Below are 21,025 nucleotides of genomic sequence, written 5' to 3' on the forward strand. Positions count from 1 at the left end.
GAATCAGAATATTTTGGTAAATTGGATCCATATAGCTTTGGCAAGTAGTGTTGAAACATAACTACTCAAGATAGCAGAAAACAATGCTGTCCGTGTATTATTCCGATTGGAAGTGCGTTTCTGGTGGTACTTCGCATTGATCAGATCATGGACTATATATATATATATATATATATATATATATATATGTAAACCCGAGGAAATCTGCAGATGCTGGAAATTCAAGCAACACACACAAAATGCAAGTGGAACGCAGCAGGCCAGGTAACATCTATAGGGAGAAGCACTGTCGACGTTTCGGGCGGAGACCCTTCGTCAGGACTAACCGAAAGGAAAGATAGTAAAAGATTTGAAAGTAGGAGGGGGAGGGGAAATACGAAATGATAGGAGAAGACCGGAGGGGGTCGAATAAAGCTGAGAACCGGAAAGGTGATTAGCAAAAGGGATACAGAGCTGGAGAAGGGAAAGGATCATGGGACGGAAGGCCTAGGGAGATATAAAGGGGGAGGAGAGCACCAGAGGGAGATGGAGAACAGGCAGAGTGATGGGCAGAAAGAGAGAAAAAAGGAGGGATAAAAATTAAATATATCAGGGATGGGGTAAGAAGGGGAGGAGGGACATTAACGGAAGTTAGTGAAGTCAATGTTCATGCCATCAGGTTGGAGGCTAACCAGCACTCTGGTGTTGTTCCTCTTGAGAGTACAGGAGGCCATGGATAGAAATATCAGTATGGGAATGGGACATGGAATTAAAATGTGTGGCCACTGCAAGATCCTGCTTTCCCTGGCGGACAGAGCGTAGGTGATCATCGAAACGGTCTCCCAGTCTGCATTCGGGTCTCACCAATATATAAAAGACCACACCAGGAGCACCGGACGCAGTATACCACACAAGTCGACACACAGGTGAAGTGTCGCCTCACCTGGAAGGACAATCTTGGGCCCTGAATGGTGGTGAGGGAGGAAATGTAAGGGCATGTGTAGCACTTGTTCCACTTAAAAGGATAAGTGCCAGGAGGGAGATCAGTGGGAACTGATGGGGGGAACGAATGGACAAGGGAGTCGCGTAGGGAGCGATCCCTACGAAAAGCAGAAAGAGGGGCGGGGAAGGGAAAGATGTGTTTGGTAGTGGGATCCCGTTGGAGGCGGTGGAAGTTACGGAGAATTATATGTTGGACCCGGAGGCTGGTGGGGTGGTAGGTGAGGACAAGTGGAACTCTATCCCGAGTGGGGTGGTGGGCGGATGGGTTGAGGGTAGATGTGCGGGAAAAGGAAGGTATGCGTTTGAGAGCACAGAGTTGATGGTGGAAGAAGGGAAGCCCCTTGTTTAAAAAAGGAAGACATCTCCTTCGTCCTGGAATGAGAAGCCTCATCCTGAGAGCAGATGCGGCGGAGATGGAGGAATTGGGAGAAATGGATAGCATTTTAGCAAGAGACGGTGTGGGAAGAGGAATAGTCCAGGTAGCTGTGAGAGTCTGTAGGCTTATAATAGATATCAGTAGATAAGCAGTTTCCAGAGATGGAGACAGAAAGATCAAGAAACGGGAAGGAGGTGTCGGAAATGGACCCAGCAGATCTGAGGGCATGGTGAAAGTTGGAGGCAAACTTAATGAAGTCAACGAGCTTAGCATGCGTGCAGGAGGCAGCGCCAATGCAGTCGTCGATGTAGCGAAGGAAAAGAGGGGGACGGATACCCGTATAGGTTTGGAATATGGACTTTTCCAGAAAGCCAACAAAAAGGCAGGCATAACTGGGACCCATGTGGGTGCCCATGGCTATACCTTTGGTTTGGAAGAAGTGGGAGGAACCAAAGGAGAAATTATTGCGAGTAAGAGCTAATTCCGCTTGACGGAGGGGAATGGTGGTAGAGGGGAATTGGTTAGGTCTGGAATCGAAAAAGAAGCGGAGAGCTTTGAGACCTTCCTGATGGGGGATGGAGGTATATAGGGACTGGACGTCCATGGTGAAAATAAGGTGGTGGGGGCCAGGGAACTTAAAGTCATTGAAAAAATTCAAAGGTCGAGAAGAGTCACGAACATAGATGGGAAGGGATTGAACAAGGGGGGATAAAACAGTGTCAAGGTATGCAGAAATAAGTTCGGTGGGGCAGGAGCGTGCTGAGACAATAGATCTACCTTCTGTGGCGCAGGAGCAAGCTGAGACGATGGGTCTAATATCTTATTACATACATATGTTGATGGATTTTACTCCGGGCAAGTGCGAGGTTTTTCCCTCACAAGAGGGAAGTTTACAGAAAATGGCAGGAACCTTAGGAGAGTTGATATCTGTAGCTCAGTCAAAGAGGTATTGCTATGAGTGCTGAGCAGACCTGATGGAAGTGGGGTGAAGAGTTAACCACCCCCCCCCCCCCCTTTGAGAACTATGAACTATTGCTATTGCTATGCTGCTAATGAGAGAGAGAGATGAAGCACAGAGGCAGGAACATCTGCTACAGATAAGAGAGAGAGACACACAGTTGATTTATGTATTATGGCTTCTTCCTGGATTGTTTACTTTTCGCTACAAGGACGTTACTTTGCTCGTTAACATTCCTAAGGAGACAGCAGGAGTGGCCTGATTTGATGGACATGGTCATTTTGAGCTGCTGGATGGCTAATACCCCATCAATGGGGATAAAAGACAGGTATGGGAGACACCCCTCAGACACACCAGTGGACACTGACCGAGTGTTGTGCACCCACAGGAAGGTGGGGGCTTCGAGGACCGAATCAGGAGATCGGTCAACAAAGCTCACAGTGTGACGGCAGGACTGGTGGGGGCTTGTGTGTGTCCACTCATGCCAGAGTGAGGAGTCCACCACAGAAGAATGGTCTAGCCGAGAACGGAGGGGTCATAACCGAATGACCACAACGGTACGACGGAATAAGAAGGCAACGGAAGGTTTGCCTGCTGCAGCTGTTACATCTCTCTCTCTCTCTCTCTCTCTCTCTCTCTCTCTCTCTCTCTCTCTCTCTCTCTCTCTCTCTCTCTCCAACAAATTACAATACAACAACCGCAACTACCTCAGCACACATGAACTGAACTGAACTCTATATTCTCTTATGACAATTCATTTACCTCTAGACATTGATAGAGCTTGTTTATTATTGTTGATTATTATTCCTACACTTCTATGTTTAGTATTGCTAACCTGTTTTATGTGTATATTTGCATTTTTGATACTGTATTATGTAGTTTACTAATAAACACCTTTAGTTTTCGGTACCACCAGACTCCAACGGATTAATCTATTTCTGCTGGTCTATAAACCCAGTTACGCGGTACGTAACAGTATCGTAAGTAGATATTATGTTAAGGAACACATACACTATGCATGCTTTCATCGGCCGGGACAATGAGTATAAAAAAATAGTCAATCGTGTAGTAGTTCAGTTCAATTGAATTCAAGATTGCTTGATATCAGTTCCAGTACAAAAGTGGAAAGGAGAACGAAATACCTGTCAGTTCGGTTACTATGGGAGAAAAATAAACAAGAAAATGTAGAACAGAATAATAAAACAAATATAACAAATATAAATACATTAGGTATATAGATCCTTTGCGTGTCGATAAACGACGCGAGACACAGAACTGTCTGATGAAATTTGGAAAGTTGTCTGCAGTTGTAGAACATATATGAATGCGTCCTATAGAGCTGAGAAATATGATGTTGCTTAGATTGGAGAGCTTTCGCTATTCGGACAAACTTGAATTATGGTAATTAGGAACACGTGTTTCTTCCTGCCTTGTGCTCTATTGTGGTCTGAATTGCAATCGGGAATATTACCAATTGTTTCAATTACAGTTCTTACGGTTCGGAGAGTTTGGTGCAGGTGGGGTTCAATCTTAGTGCTCCTTTTGATGACAAAAATGTTTCTCGTAATAGGTTACGTATTATTTCAAGTAGGTTTCTGTTAGGAACGCAGAGTCTGTTTTGTTAAATGCAAACCAGTGTTCGTCTTACATCAGGGACTGAGCCAAATGGCAATTCGAACGTTGCAGGGACCATATTTATCAAATCTTATTATATCTAAACACTAGAAATAATTTTAGAACTGTCAATAAAATGTTTATAAATTTTCTTTGAAAAATATGCTGCAAATCTTTGAATTGTTATGAGCTAATACCGATTACTAACAGTTGGTCAAAATCATTTTCTGGTGTGATTTTTGATGTGCCACATCTAACTATTAAAAATACACATAGAAAACACAAAGAAATGATCTGGATATTGCCATTGATCACATGTTGGAAGTGTGTGGTGATTGATCTGATTTTACTCGTTTATAACAGCGCAGCAAATCCATCACAAAACCATTAGACATTGGAGAAGAACTAGACCATTCAGCCCACCGAGTTCGTTCCGCCATTTCAGCATGGCTGATTCCGGATCCCATTCAAACCCATACATCTGCCCTTTCACCACATCTCTTGATTCCCCGACCAATCGGGAATCTATCAACTTCCTTCTTGAACATACCCACGGTCTTGACCTCTATCGCAGCCTATGGTCCAGCATTTCTCATATTCACCACAGTTTGGCTAAAAATAATTCTTCCTTATTTTGTGCTAAAAGGTAACCCCTCAGTTCTGGGCCTCTGCCGTCCAGTTCTGAGTAGAAGCACAAGAGGAGGAAACACCCTCTTCACATCTGCCTTATCCAGTCCTTTCAATATCTCGTAGAGAGATATCCTCTTTGAGGATATCAAAGAGATCCTCAGACATTTTTCTGTCAAGCCTTCCTTATCCGTTAACCCCTTCATTCCTCGAATCATCCTCGCGAACTTCCTCTGGACTCTCTCAAAAGATAATACATCTTTTCTGAGGTAACTGCCCCAAAACTGTTGACAGTGCTCCAGGTGCGGCCTGGTCAGTGTCTTATAAAGCTTCCGCATTATCTCCCTGTTTTTCTGTTCAATTCCTCTTAAAATAAATGACAACATCGCATCTGCCTTCTTTACCACAGACTCAACCTGTGAATTAATCTTCTGGGATTCTTTCACGAGGGCTCATATGTCCCTGTGCACCATTGATGTTTGAACTTTCTTCCGATTTAGATAATAGTTTACATTATCGCTCCTTTTACCAAAATGCATTATCATATATTCCCCAACATTGTATTTCATCTGCCATAATATTGCTCAGTCTTCCAAGTTGTCGAAGTCTTTCTGCAATATCGCTGCTTCCTCAGTACTACCTACCACTCCAACTGTCCTAATATCATCTGCAAACTTTGCCACAAAACCATTCAATTACACAGTCTAACTTAGTGACAAAAAATGTTCAAAGCAGCGATACCAATATGACCCCTGAAGAACCCTACTAGCAACTAGCAGCCAACCAGAAAATACACCCCCCTTTATTCCCACAAGCTTCCGTCTGCCTCTTCGTCATTCCTCTATCCTTGGCACTATTTTTCATATAAGACATGGGAATTTATCTTGTTAAGCAGCCTTATGTGAGACGCCTTTTCAAATGCTTTCTGAATATCTAAACAAATAACGTCCACTACCTTTCCTTTGTTCACTGCCTGTTACTTCTTCGAAGAATTCTAACAGATTTCTCAGTCAATATTTTCCTTTACAGAATCCATGCTGACTTTTACTTGTTTTATCATTAGTCTCCAAACACCCCCAAACCTCTTCATTAATAATGGTCTCCAAAACTTTCGCATCCACTGAGGTTAGTCTATCTGGCCTAAAATTTTTCCTCCAGTCCAGGAGCATGTCGGAATCAAGTGCTTCTTGAAAGACCAGGATCTCAGTATCCATTATTTCTTCAGCAAACTCATCAGAGTACTAGGAAGTAGTATATCTGGTCTTTTCCAAGACATTTCGGTTTGTCTAGCCATTTTTCCACTCCCTCCTGCTCCCTGTCACTGTTCTGCAGCTAGTGCCTTCCACAATAAGGAATGAAGCAAAATCTTATTAAATTCATCTGCGATTTCTTTTACCTCATCAGCATCATTTTCGAGTAATGCAATACCAATTCTCACCGCCCTATTGTTCTTGATACAAGTGAATAATTTTTTTGAATCTTTATATTATCTGCGGGTTTGTCCCGATAGCTCATCTTTGCCATTCTTATAACATTTGAAGTTGTTTTCTGTTGAATTTTAATAGTTTTCCTATCGTTCAGCTGCCTACTCCCGGTTGCTATCTTATCCGCCCTTCTCTGGTCTTTATACAGTCCTTAACTTTCTTAACATTTTAGCCCTGCCATTTGAAAACTTCTGCTGTGGGACATATCTATCCGGCATCTTAGAAAATATTTCCAGCAACTTCAGCCAGCTTTGTTCTTTCGTCATACCCGCCAGTAACACCCTCCGATCGATCTGTGCAAGCTCCTCTCTCATGGCTTTGTAATTTTCTTTATTCCATTGAGATACTGATACATCCGACTTAGCTTTCTCCCTCTAAAGTTGCAGTATGAATTCAAGCATATTATGATCCCTGATTCATTTATGTTAAGCACTCTAATAAGATCTGGGCTATTATGCAACACCCAATCTATGATAACCTTTCCCCAAGTAGGCTTGAGCGCAAGCTCTTCGAAAAAAAAAGCCTTCTCATAGGCATTCAACAAATTCCCTCTCATGTTATCCGACCCCAAATTGATTTTCCCATTCTCCTTGTATATTGAAGTCCCGCATGACAATCGTGACTTCACCTTTATTACATGCCCTTTCCAGCTCTCTTGTCAATCTGAAACGCACATCTTGGCTACAATTTATGGATCAAAATATGATTCTATAACGTTTATTTTCCCCTTTGCAATTTCTCAATTCCACGCATAAATATTTCAAATTTTCGTACCGCTGTCACCGCTTCCTAAAGATATAAGTGCTTCTTATAAAGATGTAATTGCCTCTGTTATCAGCAGAGCCACATCACCGCCTATGTCTTCTTATTTGACCTTCTAATACGAAGCATATCCTTTCATGTTATTCTTCGGACTATGACGTTCTTTCAGCCCTGAGTGATGCGCACAGCATCAAACCGGCCAGTCTCTAATTGCGCCACAAGGTGGTCCACCTTATTTGACATGCAATGCACACTTAAATCCAGCACCTTCAGTCCTGCATTCTTCACTCTATTGAATTCTGCCTCTGTGATACAACTTATCTATTCTCTCTGTCTGCAATTGTGCCTAATCATTTGCTTGTTCTTCCTTACCTTCATACTCCATATTACATAATTTAGTTGTAAACTTGATGACACATTCTCAGCTCTATCATACGAGTCTCTATGTCATCGCTTTGTCAGTTTAAACCATTCTTAACAGCTCTAGCAAACCTGCTGCAGGACATTGGCTTCTCCTCGAATTCAAGTGCAACCCGCCCCTTTTCTATAGATCATATCTGCTTGGGCAGAAGTCTCCTGCCCCCTGCTCCAATTCTCCAGCCACTCACTTATCAGCGACCTCATTCTGCTCCAATCTCTACTGTCGCATGGCAAGACAACAATCGCAAGATCATAAAAGAGAAACAGTGATATGTTTGTCTGCACTTCATCTCATTGTCAAAGATTGCTACTATTTAATTACAGGTTTCCTTGTATTTTTTTCCATAATTGGAGATATACTTGCGCATGTCCATCAGTCAACTGGTCCTCAAGAAACTATGATGGACAGTTAAATAGGGGCATAAGCATGAGACACAGTTATAATTCAGAATACAACAAATTAAGCAAATAACATGTAATTGCTGTGCATTAGTATCGTGTGTGTGCATCTGTTAACTGGCTATCGGGGGTTTAGAATTCGTGGGCATGTTTTGTTGGCACCAGAACTGCGGAGAGTCTTCCGAGCTACCCAGGTCAAAGCTCATTGATTTGATTTTATACAAACGATGCGTTTCACTGTACATTTTGTTGATTCAATATACATGCGAGGACGATCATGTTTATCTCTATGTCCCTTTGTTACTTTGTCTTCTTTAATGAAGTCCATAATCTGGTGTGTTGTTACATACTATTTGTATATCTTTAGCTGTCCAGATGTGGACTTCCCTGAACGTGGTTCTCTTTCTTCACGTGATTGAGTGATCCTATCACTTGATCTCGCTTCATAATCATAGTCAGTATTTGTACTGTCTGCTTTAGTCAGTGAGTTTCACATGTTATTCGCCGATTCACATGTACTTATAAAACTACGAAGTGGTGAACCATTGCTAATGTGACATCAATGGAACAGAACGAATCACCGAGTTACCTCCTATTATAACTTGTTAAGTTGGTTCTTAGAAGGACAAATGATATTTTCTGTCCCTTAAAACTTGCTAAGATTTTAAATGTGTTATGTATTGTATGTGTTGCATGATTTGAATGATGAAGCAATATGTCCAATTATATAAAAAATAAACGGTATAAAATAAGAATTAAATGATAGTTTTAACAATCTTTAAAATCAATTTTATTGTTAAGGCAAGCGTATATGAGTATTATACAGGTAAATTTAAGAAAGATACTCGTGCTATTTAGTTTATCAAATATTCGACATTGAAATAAGTGCTTAACCAATCTCCCTTTGTATTTGTAAACGTGGCGGTAGGCAGAAGCTATTGAAGAACACAGGACTGAATATTGGAATATTGCCAGATTTAAGATGTCCTCGGAAAGACATGTAACTATTCAAATTGCTTTCTCAACAGAACCTTCATGGTTTCAGAAAGTTGTCTCCGCCATGGAAGTAGACTGGGATTTGTTTAGGTCAGTGAAGTTGTATCCAGCAGCTGTACAAGATAGAACAAAGAAGCCTACAATTAGCCAGAATTCATTTTGATGTTCAACCTGTAATTAGTTGCGATTTTCATTCTTATGTGTTATCAGCTATAGAAGAAGCATATTTAGTAAGTACAGTATATAAAAATAAATGTAAGATAATGCTGTTGAGGGTTTGGCAACGTGCTAGCATTTCACCGTAGATTTTAGTGAGGCAACGCAAATGTCCAAATACACCAGGTGCAAAATGCTGGAGCATGTGGTCTGTGGCTCCAGCATGCATACATTCATATGATGTCCGCCTGTCAGTAAGAACTGTGAAAAAACTTCCACATTCAAACTTTTGATTGTATTCCCACCGGTTGCATTATGGTCTGGTACGGCACTTCGAATGCGGCACAGTATAAGAAGCTGCAGAGCGGAGTGCACTGTCCCCAATGACTACACAGTAGGCGCTGTTTCAAGAAGGAATTAACCATTATCGAATTCCCACCAGCCAGCCAGACCATGTTCGGGTACATACCAGCAGACAGAAGGTACGGAAGCCCAATGTCTCATATCTTCATCTTGAAGGATAGCTACCTCCTCCAGTGACTTAATTCCTGACAGAGCCGTACGGACGTTAATACTGCAGTTCTAAACTTGTACTGTACTGTAAAAATTATGTATAATCTGCTGTCTCTCTCTCTCTGTCTCTCTCTCTCTGTCTCTGTCTCTCTCTCTCTGTCTCTCTCTCTCTCTCTCTCTCTCTCTCTCTCTCTCTCTCTCTCTCTCTCTCTCTCTCTCTCTCTCTCTCTCTCTCTCTCTGTGTATATATATCAATGTGTGTGTGTGTGTGTGTGTGTGAGTGTGCGTATTTCGAAGCTCTAGACAAACGACTTCACTCTTCAGTACTGCAACCCTCCCAAGGATTTCACAAACCCCTGCTTCTACATGATCATTTCAACAATCATATTCAGAACGCTTAAGCAGCGAGTCCTGGCACTCGCCTACCTCGGTCTCCATTTTAACGTCGAAAAGGAAACAAAATGATGCTCTTACAAGATACACACTCAGTGACCACTTTATTCGATAAACCTATCGATAATGCAGATATGTAATCTATCAGGTGGTAGCAACGCAACGACGGAAAATATTCAAACCTGGACAAGAAATTCAATTGTTTTTCTGATCTAACATCAGATTGTAGAAAAGTAAGTTGAAAATGGCTTTGACCGTGGAATATTTGTGGGAGCCCGGCGGTATTGTTTGAGTATCTGAGGAACTATTGATGTCCCTTCTTTTCTTTTTATTACACAAAACAGTCTCTAGAATTTACAGAAAATGGCTAGAGAAAGGTGTGAAGAGAATTATGCAGTGAAAGGCAGTTCTGTGGGTGAAAAAGCCTTGTCAATGAGTTAGGTCGGAGGAAAATGGTCACGCTATTTCAAGGCGACAGGAAGGCTCTAATGCCACATACAACCATATGTAATAGCATTGACGTGTATAATAGCGACCCGAACGCACAACACTAAGAATCTTGAAGTTGATGGGTACAGCAGCGGAATAACGAGCATAAACTCAGTAACCACATTATGAAGACAGGAGATATAACTTCCAATATAACTCAGAGTCCTGCCATGTGCAGAAGTTCGCTGATGACACGGCCATAGTGGGGTGTGTCAGGAATGGACAGGAGGAGGAGTATAGGAAACTGATACAGGAGTTTGTGATATGGTGCAACTCAAACTACCTGCGTCTCAATATCACCAAGACCAAGGAGATGGTGGTGGACTTTAGGAGATCTAGGCCTCATATGGAGCCAGTGATCATTAATGGAAAATGTGTGGAGCAGGTTAAAACCTACAAGTATCTGGGAGTACAGTTAGACGAGAAGCTAGACTGGACTGCCAACACAGATGCCTTGTGCAGGAAGGCACAGAGTCGAATGTACTTGCTAAGAAGGTTGGCGTCTTTCAATGTCTGTAGTGAGATGCTGAAGATGTTCTATAGGTCAGTTGTGGAGAGCGCCCTCTTCTTTGTGGTGGCGTGTTGGGGAGGAAGCATTAAGAAGAGGGACGCCTCACGTCTTAATAAGCTGGTAAGGAAGGCGGGCTCTGTCGTGGGCAAAGTACTAGAGAGTTTAACATCGGTAGCTGAGCGAAGGGCGCTGAGCAGGCTACGGTCAATTATGGATAACTCTGAACATCCTCTACATAGCACCATCCAGAGACAGAGAAGCAGTTTCAGCGACAGGTTACTATCGATGCAATGCTCCTCAGACAGGATGAAGAGGTCAATACTCCCCAATGCCATTAGACTTTACAATTCTACCGCCAGGACTTAAGAACTTTTTAAAGCTATTATTAATGCTTTTTGAGATGGTGATTTAGATGCATATCATATTTTTTTTTACTGAGTTAAGTATTGTATGTAATTAGTTTTGCTACAACAAGTGTATGGGACATTGGAAAAAAGTTGAATTTCCCCATGGGGATGAATAAAGTATCTATCTATCTATCTATCTATCTATCTATCTATCTATCTATCTATCTATCTATCTATCTATCTATCTATCTATCTATCTATCTATCTATCTATCTATCTATCTATCTATCTATCTATCTATATGTAAAATATGGGGAATAACAAAGGAGATACAGGATGTACCTAATAAACTGGCCACCGAGTGTAGTTCCATGTACGTTTTTTATATAACGTTGATGGTTATTGCTAAAATGACGCATATACTCCAACTACACAGTATATCTGCACATTATATATTCATTATTTTAAGCATATCTTCCAATTCAGTATTGCATGGGTTATCCTTGATATTCAGAAGTTCTGCACATCATCTTACCTTTCCTCTTGTTCTTGATAATTATTACTATTGCTGTTGCAACTGCGATCATTACCAGCACACCCACGGCGATCACATATATATGTTGGTGTATTAACTTGATCCAGGATTTGACTGTGAAGAGACCAGCAACTGAGTTAGAGCAATTGTAATAAGTCCACTTTGGCTGAGAGTCTATTTAAAACAGGACCCGGGATTTTTTTTTCCCTCTAATAAGTGCTTTACTTAGAGGCCACGCTCCTAGATCAAACACATCATTCAGAGAAGAGGCTAACAAATGCCCTGATCCAGGTTCTGTACTCTGGACGTTCAAAGTTCCAGTATGTATATCTTCCGACATTACAGCGATGTACAAAACATTTTAAAATAAATATTATGTCCGGAAAGTTTTAATCTAACAAATTAAGTTGGGTCTGACAGCACAGATTCATGACTGGATGAATCGAATTACTTATAAAATATATCCATATATTTATATTTTAACAACAGAAATGCCCCACTTCACTATTCACAGCTTTCCAATACAGGCATCTACTTGATCAGACGTTCCCCGATAAATTTATTACTGCTAAGATCATCATCATCGAGGGTAATGATGGTCTCCGTGGCCATAGGTTTTCTTGACAAACTTTTGTCTGCAAGTGGTTTACCACTGCCTTTTTTGTGGGCAGTGTCTTTATAAAACGAGGGATCGCACAGTTATCAATACTCTTCAGCGATTGTCTGCCTGGTGTACGTTGTTGCGTAATCAGCATTGTGATATGCCCTAGCTGCTCAAACGAACATCCATCACCTGTTCCCATGACTTCACCTGGTCCTGATCGGGGGGGGGGGGAGTCGGGGCGGGGGAGCGAAACAGGTGAATTCGCGGCCATGAGGTTACCTGAATTACCTGACTGCTAGTATAGGTTGCTGTTAGATATAAACGTAATACTAACACTCCAGTATCGCTTCAAATGATTGTATTTTCCGCTGTACATGAACGATACAAGTACATTGAGCGCAGCTGATATAAATGAAAATAAGAACAAAAGATTATGTAAACCTTAGGACTATTCTGATCGCTGTCACTTGGTTAAAACCTGTAACTTCTTTGCCATTAATTCCCATCGGATTCCTGTCACTGCGTTTACCACACTTACCATTTACAGTTACCAAGAGAGGAGAGCTAGAGGTTGAAGACAACACAGTGCCATTTAAAACGACTTGATATCGGCAGAAATACTCTCCTTCATCAGAAAGAGTCACGTTGCGAATGTCGAAGGTGACAGAATGGTTTCTGGCTGAAATAACCCGTGACTTGGAATTATCTTCGCTGGCTTTCTGCAAGATAAATATGATTTCCGGGTAGCCACCCGGGCATGTGCAGGTAAACCTGATGACTCCGCCAATTTCCAAATCTGTTGAATGCACTGATAACGTTGGTGCCAACAGTTCTGCAGTGGAGAAAAGTGAATGGAATGAATAGTTTTCAAACGTCGAAGTATTTTCTGATGCTTCTTGCGCTATGATTGTACGTTTTCAACCATTTCAATGGAAACAATTGATCAGGGTTTAACTGAAGCTAAACGATTCTAAAATCAGGGTAGAAGTTGCATTGTACCTAATAAATTGCCAAAAATAAATGTGCTCAGGTATTAGATGAAAAGAATTTAAGTGTCACAGACAACCACGATTTTTCGTCACAATTTGGTCCGAATGATCAATAAACAAAATTAGTTCAGAATCAACTTCGAGTTTATAAGCACGGACCAATGGCATGGAATTAATTGTTTTGCAGTGGCAGCGCAGTGCAATACGTAAAAACACTACAAATTACAATAGGAAATATATTACGAGATTCACTTTAAAAAGAAGTGTAAAATAGAAAAATATTAGAGGAAATAATCATTTGTGCGTCCTTTGCACGGTAAGATATCTGGTGACGGACATTATGAAACTGTTGCGAAGTCGTTGAATATTTGTTTTCATGCTCCTGTCACTGCTCCTTGCTGCAATGAGTTAGCAGAGAGACTGGGTGTGGGTGTATCCCTAATAATGATGCAACCTTCTTGAAACATCGCCTTCTGAAGGTGTTCTCAAAGCTGGGAAGAATAGTGCCCATGAAAGAGCTGGCTAAGTTTGCAACCCTTTACAGTTATCTCAAATCCTCTGTAGTGGCCCCTTCATACAAGATGGTGATGAAAACGTTTAAAATGTTCTCCATAGTACTCAAAGTCATTAGCATTATTGTATGCAATTGTGTAACAAGTAGCCTGCAGGCCTCGTTTACTCATCGACTTGTTTGATCGGCATTGGGTTGAGAAACGTCTGTGATTTCTAATTGGGCTACTTTTTTCTACTTTTGCATAAATTGGTGTATCTGATTAAATGGTTTTCTCTATCTAATCCTCTGTAAGTGATATACCAATCATTGTTTTTCTTTTTATTAGAACAAGAACATATTTATCAAAGCGTGCCTGTACTATGTACGCTGAAGTCAGAAGGCTGCTTGTGATTCCCTCCTGAACATCACAGAACCATAGAACCATAGAATATTACTGCACTGAAACAGGCCTTTTGTCCCTTCTTGGCTGTGCCGAACCACTTTTCTGCCTAGTCCCACTGACCTGCACATGGCCCATGTCCCTCCATACACCACTCATCCATGTACCTGTCCAAGCTTTTCTTAAATGTTAAAAGTGAGCCTGCATTTATCACTTTATCTGGCAGCTCATTTCACGTTCCTACCACTCTCTGTGTGAAGAAGCCCCCCAATGTTCCCTTTCAACTTCCCCCTTAACCCTTAACCCATGTCCTCTGTTTCTTTTCTCCCTTCGCCTCAATGGAAAAAGACTGCTTGCATTCATTCTATCTATACCCATATATACCTCTATCAATTCTCCGCTGACTCTTCTACGCTCCAGGGAATAAAGTCCTAACCTATTCAACCTTTCTCTGTAACTCAGTTTCTCATGTCCTGGCAACATCCCTGTAAACCTTCTCTGCCCACTTTCAAACTTATTAATATCCTTCCTGTAAGTCGGTGACCAAAACTGCACACAATACTCCAAATTCGGCCTCACCAATGACTTATACAACCTCACCATAACATTCCGCCCATGTTTCCACCTGGTCCAGATCCCCCTGCAAGTTTTGAAAACCTTCCTTACTGTCTACTACACCTCCAATCTTTGTATCATCAGTCATTGTTGCTGATAGCGGAGCACAGGTCACCGCCTTTCTCAATGGTGCAAAGGAGATGATGGTTGAGATCTACATGATCCTATGTGTGTATATCACTCGCAATTTATCCTGGTCCTGTCAGTAGACGCTGTGGCCAGGAAAGTGCTCAAAATTCTCTGTCGCATCAAAAGACTAAGATAACTTCGTACGTAACCTTAATTATCCATCCGCCCAATTCTTTACAGGTGTTTTACACCATAGAAAACATTCCTCAGTACTCACAACATAGTATAGGAATTCATCTGCACAAGACCGCAGAGAAATGCAGCGTCTTCTGAACTTATACCAGTTTATCGGGGAAAACAGATTCCACTAAATGGACTCTCTTCAAAATTCCCACTACCTAAGAAAAACTACCAACATAATCATGGGCCACTGAAAGCCGTTTATTCTGTATTTTCACATATTCCATCCAACCGATGATATAAATGCTAGAGAAAACGTATCGCAGACTAAAGTAAGCTGATATCGTAGTTGTATATGATTGTTAATCGGAGATCTAATATCCTAAAGATGAACGCTTGCTCGCCCAAATTAGCAATACATGGCCTTGCACTTTATTTGTCAGTCCGCACTTCATTTACTTTGGATCTATAACACTGTATTATGCATTTCTTTTCTGATTTTTCTTCTTTGCTACAACGGTGTACTTGTGTATGGAATGACCTGTGCAATCAACACCTCCATAGTATTTACCAGTTATAAATTATTCTTTCATCATTTCCCCTGTCCGTTAACAGAAAAAAATATGCGAGAATATTACCTTCCACTACTAATAAGCATGTGTTACTTTCGTCTGATTGCAACAGCCGTCCAGAAATGATAACTTCATACATGCAGGTGTAAGAGCCTCTCTCTGCTTCAGAAATATTGCTTAAGACAATCGAGGCCATATGATCAGAGGATCCAACATCTACTGATCGCAACAATGCATTTCCTTTGTAGAACAAGAAACTGTGGGCGCTGTTTTGGCGAGTGACGAAACACGTAATAGCAGCTGTTTCTCCTTTCATATACACACCCGATTGACGCTCGAAGTACAGTCCAGCCGTTAGCTTTATCCCTGAAACAAATTAATATAATTAGTACAAATATTTGCACAAATATCTGTGCACTTCATCACATCTCAGAGGCCATCTCTGCATCTGCGCTCACTAATCGTTACCAGAAATGAAATTATTAAGCACAACCTCCAACATGTCTGTAACATCAGCCGAGTGCGAGAGGAACATGGGCTGCATTCACTCGGCCCCAAGATCATTCTCATAACTGATACTTCCCTTTCAACGGCATTGCATTAATTTCTCTAGCATACAGAACTACTGCCCAACTTACATAAAGTACCAATTGAAGTATCGAGTAGCATATCTTCGGAGTGTAAGTGGGAACAGAAGTAACTGGGAGAAACCCGCGAGATGAAAGCAAGAACGAGGAAAAGCTAACAATTAGCACTCGAAAATTGGAAAGAGGATGGACGGTTGAATTGTGCATCTGCGGTTCAAGTCACTGTTATATATGCAACGCATCGTAACAATTACTAACCTACTCAGATCATAGAATGGAGAGGCGTTTGTAATTGTTTGCAGAATGCAGCCGTCACATTATTTTGAATATGTGTGTTACAAGCGGGGCATTAGGAGCGGACCGGAGTGCAAGACACAGACACTGAGATAGCATAAAGTGAACAGTGTGTATTGAAAATTACTTGGAAGGCCAGGAATGAGGAGAAAATGTCAACATGGACGTCAATGTTGGATAACAAACCAGTAAAACCTGGACCTGACTTGGACTCGGGACATGGATCTTGACTCGGACTCGGGACTTGGATCTTGACTCGGACTTGAAACTTGGATCTCGACTTGACTTGGAACACGGACTTGACTTGAATTAAACCTAGGACTTGACTTGATTTGAATTGAAACTCGAACTTGACCTGACTTGACTTGGAAGTTTGACTTCATTTGACTTCGGACTCGGACTTGACTTGGAACTCGGACTTGACTGGACAGGAACACAGAGCCTGGACTCGGACTTGACTGGACTGGAACACAGACCTGGACAATGAAGAAACAGAATACCCAACTTTGAGCAGCGGCACACAGCCGGCAGCTCAGCTGGACACGAAAACCGCTGAATTCACTAAGCAACCACAGGCACCGAAGCAACTTTTGTCCACGATTCTCAGCGGCTCGGATGATAGTCCAGACTTCTCGGCAGCCCGGAGCCTGAATCCGCCTGCCTGGCTTCCGGTGACAAGCTTCCGGTAACAGCTTTCTGTGACTGATTTCTGGTGACGACTTCTTGTTGTGAGTTTCTGATGACGGTCTAGCAAAGGAATAGCTGAACTCCGGAGCTAATTATGTTGCAGACTCGAAATGAGGATCAGGTCCCTCCGAGCCTCTACCACGGATTGGATCAAAAGCTTTCTAACTAAACAGCACCAGAAGGTATTAATCGAAAGGCACTGTCTTGGGCACTGTCTTTTTTAAACCTATATAAATGACCTTCCAACTTGTGTAACATCTGAGGTCAGACCATACTTTCCCATACAGACCCATACTTTCTCCAAATGTGTGCAATACGCTTCAACAAGACATTAACTCGTTGTGCAAGTGGGAGTCCTCCTGACAGATGAAATTGAACATCTCAAACTGCTGCATTATAGAATGACCCACAAGAAAAGTATTTACCATCATCAGTTCTCCATGGGAAACGCTGCACTCCAGGAAGTAAAACATCATTCCTACTTGGGTATTGAACTCTCAGATAACCTTTGCTGGGCAAAACACATTAACCAAACTATTTCAAGTTCCCACAAAATCCTTGGCCTTCTACGGCGTAACTTTTGGAATTGCTCAAAAACGACAAAAGAAATTGCTTATAATACTCTCGTCCGTCCAGTACTTGAATACTGTAGTTCCATTTGGGATCCCTAACAAGTCATTCACATCAATAACCTTGAGAATGTCCAGAGAAGAGCAGCCAGGTTTGTAACCAGTGATTATGGAAAGACCAGTAGTGTTACAGATATGCTTCTCAACCTCAAATTGGATACCTTCCAAAGACGCCGCACAACAGCCATTCATTAACTCCATTCAATATTTGTCTCCTTTTGTGTAACCAGAATAATAGACCAGCAACCCGACAAAACCAATCGCTGAACTACTAGACCATCCAGACCAACAAGGACTGCTACCGCTTGTCACTGTACCCTAGGACCATTCCAGTTTGGAACCTCCTGCCGTCACACATTAAATCTGCGGCTGATAGTAAAACTTTCAAGTCGCTGCTCGCAAACATCACAATTTAAATTACAACTGCATGCATGAGGGATTGCACGTTTATAGCCCAAAGGGGCAGAATGGACAAGACAAGACAAGACAATCAAGGCGCCTAACGGAACACGGAGAAAAAGAAATAACCGGAATACGGAGTCCATGGACCGGATCGTGAACTGGAATGCGGTGTTTACGGACCGGACCGTGACAACGTGTCCTTTATGTGAAGGGAAAGTAACTCATTACGTAGGTGCAGAAACAATGAATGGAAAGTAGAAGTGGAGAGCTGGCAATTCACTTCAGTTCGTGTAAATTGCCAAAAAGAAACCACCAATATAATGAATCAATATTGTTGTATATTTTTTTTCAGCTCAAGCTAGTAAAACCTGAGGCAAGGGCATAGCCAAACTCATTCATTTCTCAATCGCTAAAATATCAGTGTTTAGGCCTAAATGTTTAACGCTGTTATGCAGTGACAGGGATGATACCTGTTATCTATATTAATATTGGGACCATGCTTATCTTGTTCATAGTCCATGGTCTTTCAATTTCTTCTTCTACTCCATAATATTTCACGTGTTTTTAACTTATTAATTAGTATTTGTTACGTGACTCTACTGTGTTAACTGCTGTGAATCTAGGAATTTCTCGTACCTAGATTCTACGTACCTTGAGTTACACCTTGGCATTAGTTTTAACTGCTGTGTTAGGACGAGCGCAGAATGTACAAAATTAATAATGTCTCTGCACACCTGCAGAGTGTTGTATGCACAGGCCATCGACCCATGGACTCAGCCTGAAATTTTTGCTGCCTTGGTAAAGCAACAACCACTATCAAAGACCGCATTCTCTTTTGACCCCTCCTATCTAGCAGAAAATGCAATATCCCAAGTCACCTAAAACAAGGCTGAAAGTCTGTCTAGATCCCGCAGATACAAGACTATCGAACTCATCTTTAGTACATAACATGTGGACTTCTCTCCTCACAGAATACAACATTCTAGACTTACAACTTAATGCCTGTCTTTATTGCATTAGCGATGGAAACGTAATACTTTATCGTGTATATTGTTACTATTTTCGCTAGTATTACGTCGATGAACTGCTATATTGAAATGAACTCTATAGAAAATATTCAAAACATTTTTTAACTGCACGTCGGTATATGTGACAAAAGGAAACCAGTTCACAAATTTACCAAATTTAGCAACTTATTGTTTTCTATCATTAGTGTTGTATTGTATGCGTTAAGCAGCACGGCGTATTCAAAAGTCTTTTCCAAAAGAAAGACTTACTCTGGATTTTCGCTGCGTCACTAGGGAAAGATGTTATCCAACGTCCCGATAATTGCTGATCGTATAAACACGAATAATATCCTTCAGTTCTGTTATTTACCACCGTAAATGAATTACTAAAATGTTGTTGTGTCATGTTTCTAGTTGTTTCTTCAAATTTCCACCGTAGGAGCCATTGAAGGTGGTCATAGCCGTGAAGGCTCGGAGCATGGCAGGTAATGCTGATTTCTTCTCTTTCCAGATATATCGGATAATTAGGGTTGAGCGAGACTGTGGGAGGTGGTGGGCGATCTGAAATAATAAAAAAACACCAATGATGAAATTTGTATAGACATAATAGGCCCAAAGTGCGCACAATTAAAAGGAACAGTGCCTTCATTTGCATATTTTCTTGATAGATGCATTGCTATACTCGGTTGACAAAATGAAACAGGAGATGAAAAGTGGCCAGTAACAACAGCCCGACAGATGTTACAAACAGTGACTCGTAAGTACAAGATATGAGCTCACAAACATATTTTGATGTAATGGATTTATCATTGCAGAGTTGCATGCAATAGATATTTTGGCAATTGTAATTCACAGGAGCCAAGACCTGACTGTGGTCTCTAAAGTAGGCGAGGTGCTGAGTAGCCTGAGACGCATTGCTGACTACCTGCTCGCTACGTCAAAGGTACAAACGAGGAGCATGTAACTTTCCAACCATTTGAAAGATCGCAGCCCCATCACCAGATATCAGATCGACATCATGCAAGTCGAAACAGCTCGAATGAATGCTGGACAGCATCCACCTTACGCCTTCATCACATCTGCGGCGATGGTGTTTGCTCTGTGCACTTTTGCACAAGCGAATAAGCTGGTCGATCAAAAATGATCAGGTCGCAGAATTATTCCTGCAATCTGAGCTGGAAGAACAATGGCCAGAACTGCATAGTCCCTGTGAACATCACTTCCCTTGCAAGCGTATCTTGTAATATCATTCATGTTATTTGCATTCGTTGCATCTGATCTTCCGAACCCAGCGTTAAGATGCCGCTGCAGTTGATCAGAGGGATAACAGCCGCTCAAGATTGCGCCTAATCACTCCTTTTAGAAGTGTAACGTGAATATTACAATAAATGTTTGCTTCAACCGCAAACCCTAAGTCCAATGCATGAAGTTTGATACATTTAAAGTGGAATGATTTGTCCAAAAATTTTGACAACATTATGACATATGCTGTGAATATTGAAAATTGTTTTGAAATCACATTAGGTGGAACCGCACTAAGATTCAACAATGTTATCCCACAGGATATCTGCAAACAAGAGAACATCTGCAGATGCTGGAAGTTCAGGCGACATACACAAAATGATGGAGGGTCTCGGGCAAAATCGTCGACTGTGCATTTTTCTGTAGATGCTGCTGGCCTGCTGAGTTCCTCCATCATTTTGTGTGTGTTGTCCACCGGACATTGAGTTTTCCATAACAAGTTCTGGAACTTAATCACGAAACATCCAGCAAAAAGTCGTTAGAGGGGAAAATAAAATCATATTATAAATAATGAGTTGCCCAATGCCTTAACATCCCTACCTTCACGTCGAGAGGACTCATGGAATTTTTTGCGTAAAAATAAATTCGTCTCCCACATTCCATTTATAAAAATCCTTTCATTTAAACCCATGCC

General features: G+C 41.4%; 1 protein-coding gene across 3 annotated transcripts in view; it reads right to left on the reverse strand.

Annotated features, from left to right (window-relative positions):
- Window positions 1-8,387: 8,387 nt before the first annotated feature.
- Window positions 8,388-21,025, reverse strand: part of LOC140715957 (uncharacterized) — a 56,620-nt gene continuing 43,982 nt past the window's right edge. For all 3 annotated transcript variants that reach the window (XM_073028559.1, XM_073028557.1, XM_073028556.1), the window contains 5 exons: window positions 19,360-19,650; window positions 15,550-15,849; window positions 12,704-12,997; window positions 11,562-11,675; window positions 8,388-8,730 (listed from right to left, as the gene is read on the reverse strand). In XM_073028559.1, coding sequence (XP_072884660.1) covers window positions 8,663-8,730; window positions 11,562-11,675; window positions 12,704-12,997; window positions 15,550-15,849; window positions 19,360-19,650 — 1,067 coding nt within the window. In that variant the 3' untranslated portion in view covers window positions 8,388-8,662. The remainder of the gene's footprint in view (window positions 8,731-11,561; window positions 11,676-12,703; window positions 12,998-15,549; window positions 15,850-19,359; window positions 19,651-21,025) is intronic.

The sequence above is a fragment of the Hemitrygon akajei genome, chromosome 24 (genome assembly GCF_048418815.1).
Source record: "Hemitrygon akajei chromosome 24, sHemAka1.3, whole genome shotgun sequence".
In the NCBI taxonomy this organism is placed as follows: Eukaryota; Metazoa; Chordata; class Chondrichthyes; order Myliobatiformes; family Dasyatidae; genus Hemitrygon; species Hemitrygon akajei.